This window comes from Humulus lupulus, chromosome 9 (genome assembly GCF_963169125.1).
Source record: "Humulus lupulus chromosome 9, drHumLupu1.1, whole genome shotgun sequence".
Taxonomy (NCBI): Eukaryota; Viridiplantae; Streptophyta; class Magnoliopsida; order Rosales; family Cannabaceae; genus Humulus; species Humulus lupulus.
The window spans coordinates 78428052-78438897 of record NC_084801.1 but is presented as its reverse complement, the minus strand read 5'-3'; the positions used below and the strand labels follow the sequence as shown (position 1 = coordinate 78438897).

Below are 10846 nucleotides of genomic sequence, written 5' to 3'. Positions count from 1 at the left end.
TCAAAAAGTCACTTTACAGTCGACCTAAGCGAGCACCTCAAAATACCCCAGCTGTGGCGGCCAGGTTGGCCAAACATGTCTGCACCACTCCATGCCCTATAACTCATGGTTGATCGATCTTTTCCTTGCCAATACGTGAACCACAGAGCACCCGTGAGCCGAGGCCCAGCAAGAGAACCTCAAAGCACAACATACTATAATTTATTTCAACAAATAAATACTTAATTCAAGGCAATAAATCGTCTACAAACTATTATTAGAATACGCAATAGCACGACAACACAACAACATCACTTCATAGCAATATAATAGCACATAAGTACATCAACATGGCATCATAGCAATATATCAACACATAAGCACAATACCATAACATCTTATTTGTACAATATCACAATAGTTCAATATTTCGACAATATATAACGAAGTAGCCAAAAGGCTAAACACATAGTGACCATGCTGTCCTAGGTGCGTTACCCGGCCCCGGGTTCGCGATTTGCACCAAGAGGATGACTCCAACATCCTAGGAGGGTCTCGCCCTATGGGCTTACACTCCATGTGCTCAACGTTGTTCCCGGCCCCTTGTCATTCTTGGCTTTGCGCTATGCGTGCTTTACATTGTTCCCAGCCCCTTGCCGCTCCCAGCTTTCCACTCTGAATTCTCAACACCGTTCCCGGCCCCTTGCCTATCCTAGCTCTTTCCACTCCCGGCTCTTGCCTCTCCTGGATTTTGCCGCTCCTAGCTCTTGCCGCTCCCGACTCTTGCCTCTCTCAGCTCTTGCCGCTCCCGGCTCTTGCCTCTCTCTGCTTTTCCTGCTCTCGGCTCTTGTCGATCAGTCACATTCACATATATGACATAACAGATATAAATGATACATACAGTACAACACACCACATAGCTCTATGGGTACAGAAAATTCTCCTACCTTTGTCCCAAGCTTCCTGGGCACCGTAATCTCTAGCACAGTCCTCTAACCCGAGCCTCGCTAAAATCCTAGACACAACGCATTAACAATAGCCATCCACCAAGTTCTAATCCAATAAATAACTTTAAGATATAATTCTAGCATCCGGGACCTTGGATTCTACAAATCTGGGTGGAAAATTCTTCCCGAGCCCTAACTTTTGGGTTCTTGTGCCAACAACCATAAAGCCTCCTAGATGAGAGACACAGACCGCCTGGACTGCCAGAGGCTTCCAGCCTCTTTGACATACACGAGTCGTGGCGCGTGAAGAATAGGGCCGCGGCTCGAGCCTCAAAACCTAGAAATCACTATTTTTCCCTACGTTTTCCTCAAGCCTAAACATTAATTTCATACTCCAAACACAACTTTATCTTAGAATTGGACCTAGATTCCTTGTCTAAACAACCTAGGCATCACATCCTCCTAAGAACAACCCTTTAATCCTTACTAACACCAAAATTCAAACCAGGTACAATGAACCAAACCAAACCTCATGCAAGCTTAAGTTCTTAACATAATCAAAGTAATTCAACATCAAGATTCAATCTAAGAAACTTACCTCCACACTTATGTCAATTCCTGAACTGATTCCCTGAGCTTTAAGCTTTCCAATCCTCCAATTCTTCAAGGTTCCCTCCAAAGCTTCAACACCCCGAGGTAGAAAGAATATCGGTGGAGAGAGGGAGAATCCAAAGAAAACTGAATATTAACCTTCTATTTCTTCCTTTCTTTTCTTTTTTTCAAGTGTTTTCTATAGCCTAGGTGTATAGCCAGTTGCCAAAAAGACAAATCTGCCCCATAAGCTTATCCTCAACCCGTAAGTAACCTAAGGGAAATTTAGTCAATTGCCAAATCTTGTTAAGTCCCTGAATATTCCTATAAATCCCCATTTAATTCAAAAGAATCCAAATGATTTCCAAACTACTACCCATTACTCAATAATTCCCGAGCACATATTATATCCCAAAAATACGCCCAGGCTACTCCCGAACCGGGCACTTGACCCCGTTGTGACTTTCTAGCTAAACTGCTCCCTGGGAATGTCTCAGATCGTGCATCACAAATATATCACCACTCACACATGGTATCAATCACAATGTACACAAATATAGCATTTATGCCCTCAACGGGCAAAAATTACAAAGATGCCCCTGATAGCCAAATGGGGCCCACATGCATGTTTAATCCACCTAAACATGCATTTCTAATCACATTATCATTAAATTCGCATATTAGAGTAATTAAATCTATTATTGCTCTCCCAACACGCTAATCAAGGCCCTAAGCCATATTAGAAAATTTGGGACGCTACACCACCTATTTCCCATTACTGGCTGAACTTGTTTTGGCGCTACAACCCGTTGAACTTCCAACCCAATTCCCTGAGGAGGGGCCTGTCGCCTCAATGGTCAAATCTCTTCTTCGGTTCGGTGAAGTCTAGCTTCCATTTCGGCAAACAACTGTTGCCAATTCTATGGGGCAGGTGGAGGGTCCTGACCATGGTTGTCATCCTTATCCATATTGAGGCGGAGTCTGATTGATCATCGAGGCATCTCAACACTATGCCTGCAATCAACGACACCGCTCATCAGGCATGATAACAACATCCAAAACCACCTTCCATTACATAATAACCAACCATAAACATCAGTCCATAAAATATAGATAGCACACAACAATCTAGGGGCCATGCCCTAACATCATGCATATGATAACACATTCAGCATGCTCTGTATATAATAATTAGGCAAAAATGGCACTTAAACATGTAATCAAGCATATAACTCAATCATTACAAACCAACCCAGAGTCGAGCTTACCGGCAGCGAGCGTACATGTTCGATCAATCTCTAGGAACCATAAACCTTAACTCGCTCTGATACCAAGTTGTAACACCCTACTTCCTTAGAGTCGTTACTAAGTGAGTTTAAAGTGTGCTATTCACTCGCTAATCAAGGTTTTGGTTAAAAGTGTTGCTAAATTGAGACAAAACCCATTTCCAATCATTAAATACAAAATATTTGGATATTCATTGAAATGTCAGAAAGCTTTACAGTTGGGATCCCAAAACAGTGTTTAGAAAATATTTACAAATCAAAATATAACTAAGGTCGACTAGGTGACAAAATTCAGATTAATACATCACATTTCCAAAAAATACCCTTGGTCATGGCAGGCAGGCAGGCCGAACATGTACACGATGCTTCACGCTCTCCGTACTTATGGTTGGTCGACCTTTCCCTTGCCCTTACCTGCACCATAGAGCACTTGTGAGCTGAAGCCCAGCAAGAAAACTCAAAACAAACAACTAACATATGAATATCTATTAATCAACACATAACAAAGAAGACAACAGGCTTAACATATAGCGGCCATGCCGTCCTGGGTGCTTTCCTAGGCCTTGGATTTGCGGTCTACAACGTGAGGATCACTCATGCATCCGCGAAGGGTCTTACCCTAGCGGCTTGCAACTCTGCGTCATCAACGCTGCTTTCGGCCCCTTCTCGTACTTGGCCTTGCACTCCACGTGCTTAACGCCGTTCCTGGCCCCTTGCCATACCTGGCGTCCTGCCGTTCCCAGCCTACGCCGTTCCTAGCCTACGCCATTCTCGGCTCCTTGCCATACTCGGCTTCCTATCATTCCAGGCCTACGTCGTTCCCAGCCTACACCGTTCCAGGCCTACGCCATTCCCGGCCTTTTCTGTTCATTCATAGATATGCAATATAGAGCATATAATCAACAAATACTTAAATAAATACAAACATAGACAATAGGGCTACGCCTTGCTCTACGGGTACAACAGTTTTCTTACCTGTGTCCCAAGCTTCCTGAGCACTGCAATCCTTACCTAGTCCGAGCCTCGCTGGAAACCTAGTCACAACACATTGACAAAAGCTATACATCAAGCTCTAATCCATTAAATAACTTTGGAATGTAATTCTATTCTCTGGGACCTTGGATTCCATTAATCGGGGTGATAAAATGCATCTCGAGCCCTAATGTCGATGCGGTTTTTCGCCAATAGTTAATCAAGAAAATAACAAGGTTGAATTAGTGCTTGATAGTAAATCGAAGAAAGAAAATTACTCTCAAGGACACTGGTCTTTTTACGTGGTTCAGTGGTTAAAATCCACCTAGTCCACGAGTCTGTTTTATTATTGTTTCTCTCTTTATTTTGACAGAGTTTCAGTATTTCAGAATAATCCTCCCTTTTCCTGTCCAATATTCTCAAAATTTATAGAGAAAATCATTGGACAGGTTTGGGTAACCGCGTGAGTCAATCAAGGATTTGCGTATATATTACATTTATTATGAAATATTCCAATTTATACCAGGATATGATCTAATCATCAAATAAATAATCTCCTAATATCTAGGACATGAACTATCACATAAGGATACTACAGATGAGGAGTCGAGCTCTTCCATAACAGGTCAAGAGATGCATTCGTCTACCCCTAAAATAGTGGGAGGGTCAAAGAAAATTCTTCCAACAACCATGACATTGAAAGCAAACAAATATAGTATCTTACAGGAGAAACAGGCAGAGAAGTTGCAGAGGTGTTACACAGAGAATTTGGAAACTAATTGAAGGGTGTAATATTCTGTGTTGGAATATAAGAGGCTTGAATAATAGGAATAAGCAAAGGTCCTTGTTGGAGTTTTGTAATGTTAATAAAATAGGTCTGGGGGCATTTCTTGAGACTAAGCTGAGAAGGAATAAGATAGAGGAGATGATGAGCAATGTATTTTTGGGTTGGAATTGGTATAGTAATATGGCAGTGGAGGGAAGAATAATGTTAGTTTGGAAAGAGGATATGGTTTCAGTTACAGTAACTCAGTCTCAAGACCAACTTATAAAATGTGAGGTGAAGATCAAAGGAATCTTTATAAAAATTTGCTTGTCGTTTGTTTATTGTAGGAACATGATGGAGGAGAGGAAAGGCCTTTAGGCTCTTTTAGCTGTTTCTCAGCAGGTTGATCTGCCTTGGTTGGTGGTTGGGGACTTTAATGCAGTGTTTGATTTTGATGACCGCATAAGGGGTAGACCGGTTACTGAATTGGAAGTGGAGGATAGTAGTCTTTTGAGGGCTAATGCTATGTTGTCTGAGATTCTTTCGAATGGCTCTCATTTCACCTGGTCTAACAAGCAAAAGGAGGGATCTAGAATTTTCTCTATATTGGACAGATGTTTTATCAATGAAAAGTGGATAGATGCCCTTCCCGATACTAAAGTTTGAATTAATTGGGACACTATTTCTGATCACTGTTTTTGCATTATCAAAACTGTACATTTTTAGGTTTCAGGGGTCAGACCCTTCAGGTTTTTTAATATGTGGACTAAGCATAAGGATTTTTGGAGTGAAGTTCTTAGTATTTGGGCTAAACAGACTGGTGGTGCTGGTTTATTTCGGATTACTCGGAAGTTGAGGAGGCTTAAACCTATGTTATGTAAGTTTAATCAGAAGCAAATTGGTGATGTTGTTCAGTTGTATGCAGTTGCCAAGGTGAATTATGAGAAGGCCCAACTGTTATTACAGCAAACTCCTGAGTCGAAAGTTCTGCAGCAGGAACAGCAAGAGTCTCATGATGATTTTGTTAGTAAGTCTAAAATGTATGAGAGTTTTCTTCGTCAAAAGAGCAAAAATAATTGGCTCCGTTTTGGAGATGAAAACACTACTTATTTTCATGCTAGTCTTAAGAAAAGGAAGATTAGGAACCGCATTACATATTTTTTGAATGAAGAGGGTCAGATGATTGATAATAATAAAGAAGTGGTTGCTCATTTCTTTAATCATTTCAAAGGTTTGCTCGGCAAGGGAAGCTCAGCAACTAGTCGGGCAGATAATTCTAAACTTAGAGTAGCAACTGAATCTGATCCATCCTTTTTCTAAGAAGGATGTTAAGAGGGCGTTATTTAGCATTTCTTATATCAAGAGCCCGGGTCCAGATGGTTTTGGTTCTGGTTTTTATAAAGGTCTTTGGAAAGATTTAGGGCATGATATCTCTGAGGCGATATTGCAATTCTTTGAACATGGAGAGATTCCGGCAGAGTTGAATAGCACCATTTTGTCCTTAATCACTAAGGTTGATTCTCATGTTTCAGCTATTAATTATAGACCTATAGCTTGCTGCAATACGCTTTATAAATTCATATCAAAGATACTTTGTTTCAAGTTGGCTAAAGTGCTTCCTATGCTAATACATCAAAATAAAGGAGCCTTTATCAAGAATAGACAGCTAGCTCATAATATATTAATTCTACAAGACTTACTGCATGGCTATACTAGGAAGAATATTACTCCAAGGTGTTTGATTAAAATCGATTGGGTTTTTTTGGAGGATATATTAGCTGCTTTCTGTTTTCCTAGTAAGTTTATTTAGTGGATTATGATTTGCTTGATTGAAACTTCTTATTCTCTAATGATGAATGGGAGATTACAAGGTAGCTTTGCAGCGAGGAAAGGCTTAAGGCAAGGGGATCCTATTTCTCCTTTGCTCTTTGTGTTGGTAATGGAATATCTTACTAGGCTCCTTAACCAAGTTGCTCAACATAGAGAGTTTCAGTTTCATCCTATGTGTAAGAATCTGCAGCTTGTTAATCTCTGCTTTGCAGATGATTTGATCTTATTCTGTAAGGGAACCTTCAGATCAGTTAATCTTCTAATGGAGGGTTTTTTGAAATTTAGTCAGAGTTCAAGGCAGTCTGCTAACCTGACCAAATCTCACATTTACTTTGGGGGTGTGGGGGCTGATGTTAAGAATAACATTCTGAGTTCAATAGTGATAGAAGAAGGGCATTTTCCCTTGAATTATCTGGGAGTTAAGCTAAAACCCACTAGATGGTAAGTTGCTGATTGTAGTGAGATTATCAAGAAGCTGCAAGCTAGACTCCATGTTTGGGTGAGTAGACACTTATCTTTTGCAGGGATAACTCAGCTGATTTTCTCGGTATTACTGGGTATTCGTAACTATTGGATGCAAATTTTTATGCTTCCTATTAGTGTTATTCATGAAATTGATAGGATTTGTTGTAATTTTCTATGGGGTGCCAATGGCCATTGCAGTAAGTTTCACTGCTCCTCTTGGTCTCAAGTATGTCTCCCTAAATCATTAGGTGGTTTGGGTTTTAAAGAGGGCTGTAATTGGAACAAAGTTTTACTGGCCAAGTTCATTTGGGCTGTGTCTTCGAAGCAGGATGTTTTATGGGAGAAGTGAATTGATCCTATTTATCTTAGAGGTCAATCCTTTTGGTCTTATCAGTTGAAACCTGATGTGAGTTGGTACTAGCGCAAGCTTTGCTATTTTAGAGAGGATTATTTTGAAGCTAAGGTTTTGAACTCGGTAGTGCATGGTAAATTGAATTTGAAGTCTATTTATCTAAACTGTCTTCAAAGAGCTCCAGTGGTGTTTGCTAAGGCAGTTTGGAGTAGATTCATAGTGCCGAAGCATCATTTCATTCTTTGGCAGTCAGTTCTTGGCCACTTACTCACTAAAGATAATCTGATCTAGTGCCAGATTTCAGTGAATTCTTGCCTTTGTCCGGTTTGTGAGAGCGCTGAGGAGACTCATCAACACTTGTTTTTTTACTGTAGCTTTTCACATCAGGTTTGGGAGCTGACTAAAGGTTGGTTAGGCTCTACTATTTGGCCCAAGACATTTGTTCAATGGAAGTTATGGTTAGAAGGGAAGCCCAAAAATCTTGTGCATCACATTGTTGTTGCTTCCTTGGCTACTGCGGTCTATGGAATCTAGTGTAACATAAATTCTTGCTATTTTTCTCATTGTTCCAGCACTCCTCTTTATTTAGTTAATATGATGAGATTGAGTTTGAAAGCTAGGTTTTTTAGCTGTTTGAGTCAAAAGTGTTTGGATAAGAATAGAGCAATTGTTAAGTTGGTTAGGAGTTTATGAGCTAACTTGTTTTTAGGCTCTGTTTTTGAGTTTGCTGTAGGTTTGGTTTTGTTTCAGAACAGGCTGGCCATAAATGATCGTATAAAGGATCTGAGTCTACACGAATTTGTGGACACGCCATATCTCCATGTTACCACGAGCTGAATACATAGTCGAGCTCGTATCATGGAAGTTGTGCCTTATATATATATATATATTACTAGCTCCTGCTTTTCAATTTATGCATCCCCAGCTAGTGCAATTGTCATGAGAACTGTGCTGTCAACGTGGAGGATACCTGGACTTATAGGATATTCCTTCCCTGCAGTTACCTTCCAGCTTTACACGATCTGAGTAAAATACTCGTGCTCAAATTAGGATACACACCTAACTTTTCGGTTCCGAAACCTAGAACCAACAAAATGCCAAAACATTAAATTAGGGCTGCATCCCTGCCCCTGAAGGGTCGTGGCACACCCCAAAACAAAGGCACAATGCCTCCCTGCTGGGAGACACAGGTTGTGGCATGCCCGTCCTAGGGCCACGATGTGCCTCAAGAACAGAGGCCTCCCTAGGCTTCCAGGCAAACACGGGCTGCGACATGCCCAGCCTTGGGCCGCGACTCGCATCCCCAAACCCAGAAAACCTCCATTTTTCTTGCATTTTCCTCTAGTTCAAACCTCAACTTTCACAATTCAAACATCTTTTAAGCTCATAATTGACCTGAATTCCTTATACACATACCCTATCCAACACAACAGGCCCATAAACAACCCCATACACCAGAAAACAACCATGATCAATCTCCAAAACCCATCCTCATGAAAGATTATATTTCAAGAAGAATTCGACAGCCAAACCAGTAAAATAAGTTAGATTAACCCTTACCTTTGTTGTATCTCCTCCCTGAACAGATTCCCTAAAACACAGCAAGGAAAGTCCCTCAATTCTTCAAATTAAGGCACCCAAATTCCTTCAAAATTCTCAAGCGCCACAGAGTAAATTGTAAGCCAAATGGGAGAGAGACTTGAGAGTTTTAACTTGTCCTTCTTCTGAGTTCTAGTGCTTTCCTCAAGCCTCTAAGTGTATATCCTTCTGACAAAAAGACTAAATTTCCCCTAAGCCTAACCCTACCCCTTTAGTGCCACCAAAGGCATTTCAGTCATTTTCCAAATCCCGTTAAGTCCCCGAATATTCCTATAAATCCCTGTTTAATCCCGATATGTCCAATAACTACCAAACTACTACCCGTTACTCAATAAATTCCAAACACATATTATATACCCAAAATAACCCTAGGCTCTTCCCGAGCCGGGTATTTGACCCCGTTCTGACTTTCTAGCTAAACCGCTCCCTAGGACTATCTCGGATCGTGTATCACAAATATATCACCACTCACACGTGGTGTTAATCACAATATACACAAATATTGCATATTTGGCCCTCAGCGGGCTCAAATTACAAACATACCCCTAACAACCAAATGGGGCCCACATGCATATTTAATTCACCTAAACATGCATTTCTAATCACATACTCATCAAATTCACATATTAATAAAATAAAACAATTATTGCCCTCAAGGCACGCTAATCAAGGCCCCAAGCCTTATTAGCAAATTTGGGAGTCTACAGTAAGGCCGACCAAGCATGAGTTGGTGGGCATGAAGCAGTGCGTACATGTTTTTCCTACCTGGCCTCCACGGCTGGGTTAGTTTTGAGGAACAATGTATAAATGAACGATTTTGTCACCTAGGACGACTATGTAAAGACTTTTGAGTTGTAAATATATCTTAAAAACTACACAAAAAATCCCATTTTGCAACACATTAGTATAACAATATTGCAAAAGTATTATAATAAATAAACATAAAGTTGTCATACTATAAAATAGTTGAAAATAGGAAAAAATAAGGGGCTGAATTATTGTTTCCCAAAACAAAATATCTTAAATGAAAACCTATCTCTTTCTTTTCCAAGCCGCTCTCCCCTATCTCTCTTCCCCGATCCCTCTCCTTCTCTCTCTCTCTCTCCTACTCGAAACACCAACAGCTGTGGGGGCTTCAACTACGACGGCGAGGGGCTATACGAGGCTTCTCTCCGACCTCCGATTGGACGGTCGCCGTCCATTCGACTACCGCAATCTCATCATCACCTTCGACAAGGAGGATGGCTCGGCGGAGGTGCAGTTGGGCCAAACCCATGTCATGGGATTTGTCACGGGCCAGCTGATTCAGCCCTACCGTGACCGCTCCAACGAGGGCTCGCTTTCCATCTTCACCGAGTTCTCCCCCATGGCTGACCCTTCCTTTGAGCCTGGCCTACCCAGCGAGGCTGTTGTTGAGCTTGGCCGCGTTATAGACCGTGGCCTAAGATTTGATAGTCGTTGCCATTAGTAAAATGAAAGAAAAAATTAACTGTGTACTTAGTAGTTTGAAAAACTGGAATTTTGAAATTTATGTGTAGAGAAAACAGGGCTGTTGACACTGAATTGCTTTGTGTCTTCCAGGGAAATCAGTTTGGGCCATCTATATTGACCTCCATATTCTAGATAATGGAGGGTAAGCTGTAAATTTTGTCCCCTCTAGCACCAATTCTTTTTTTCCTTTTCTGTTATTCATTTGATTTGAGTGTGTATATTTAGTTTTCATTTTGAACAATTTGTTAATAGAAACCTTGTGGATACTACAAATATTGCTGCTTTGGCTGCTCTCATGACGTTTCGGAGGCCTAAATGCTCATTTGGATATTTGTATGTGGGTTTTTCTGTTAATTGATTTGGGTTTACCTTAAAATTTCTATGTTCTATTTTCAATAGGGATAGTCAATAATATTTCTTATTGTATCATTAATACTTGGTTTTTTGTGACCAAAAAATTTTCTAATTATCATCTTAACCCTAAGTTGAAATTTACTATGTTTCCTTTCCATTATCCTAATCAATGTTCACCACTTTTATTTTTTTATTTTTTGGTCTCTTTAGGTAG

At 40.6% G+C, this 10846-nt stretch overlaps 1 protein-coding gene and 1 pseudogene across 1 annotated transcript; both read left to right on the top strand.

Annotated features, from left to right (window-relative positions):
* Positions 1-6393: 6393 nt before the first annotated feature.
* On the top strand, positions 6394-7185 carry LOC133799824 (uncharacterized). Its single transcript, XM_062237813.1, has 2 exons — positions 6394-6812; positions 6993-7185. The coding sequence occupies exons 1-2, from the start codon at positions 6394-6396 to the stop codon at positions 7183-7185; spliced, it is 612 nt and encodes a 203-aa protein (XP_062093797.1).
* A 2626-nt stretch (positions 7186-9811) lies between these two features.
* Positions 9812-10636, top strand: LOC133799823 (exosome complex component RRP45B-like; annotated as a pseudogene).
* Positions 10637-10846: the final 210 nt, after the last annotated feature.

Excerpts from the sequence above, each read along its gene's own strand:
- LOC133799824 (XM_062237813.1), top strand. The coding sequence starts at position 6,394 with ATGAATGGGAGATTACAAGGTAGCTTTGCAGCGAGGAAAGGCTTAAGG. Across the intron at positions 6,813-6,992 it reads AAGCTAAAACCCACTAGATG|GATTTGTTGTAATTTTCTAT; the intron begins GTAAGTTGCTGA and ends TGAAATTGATAG.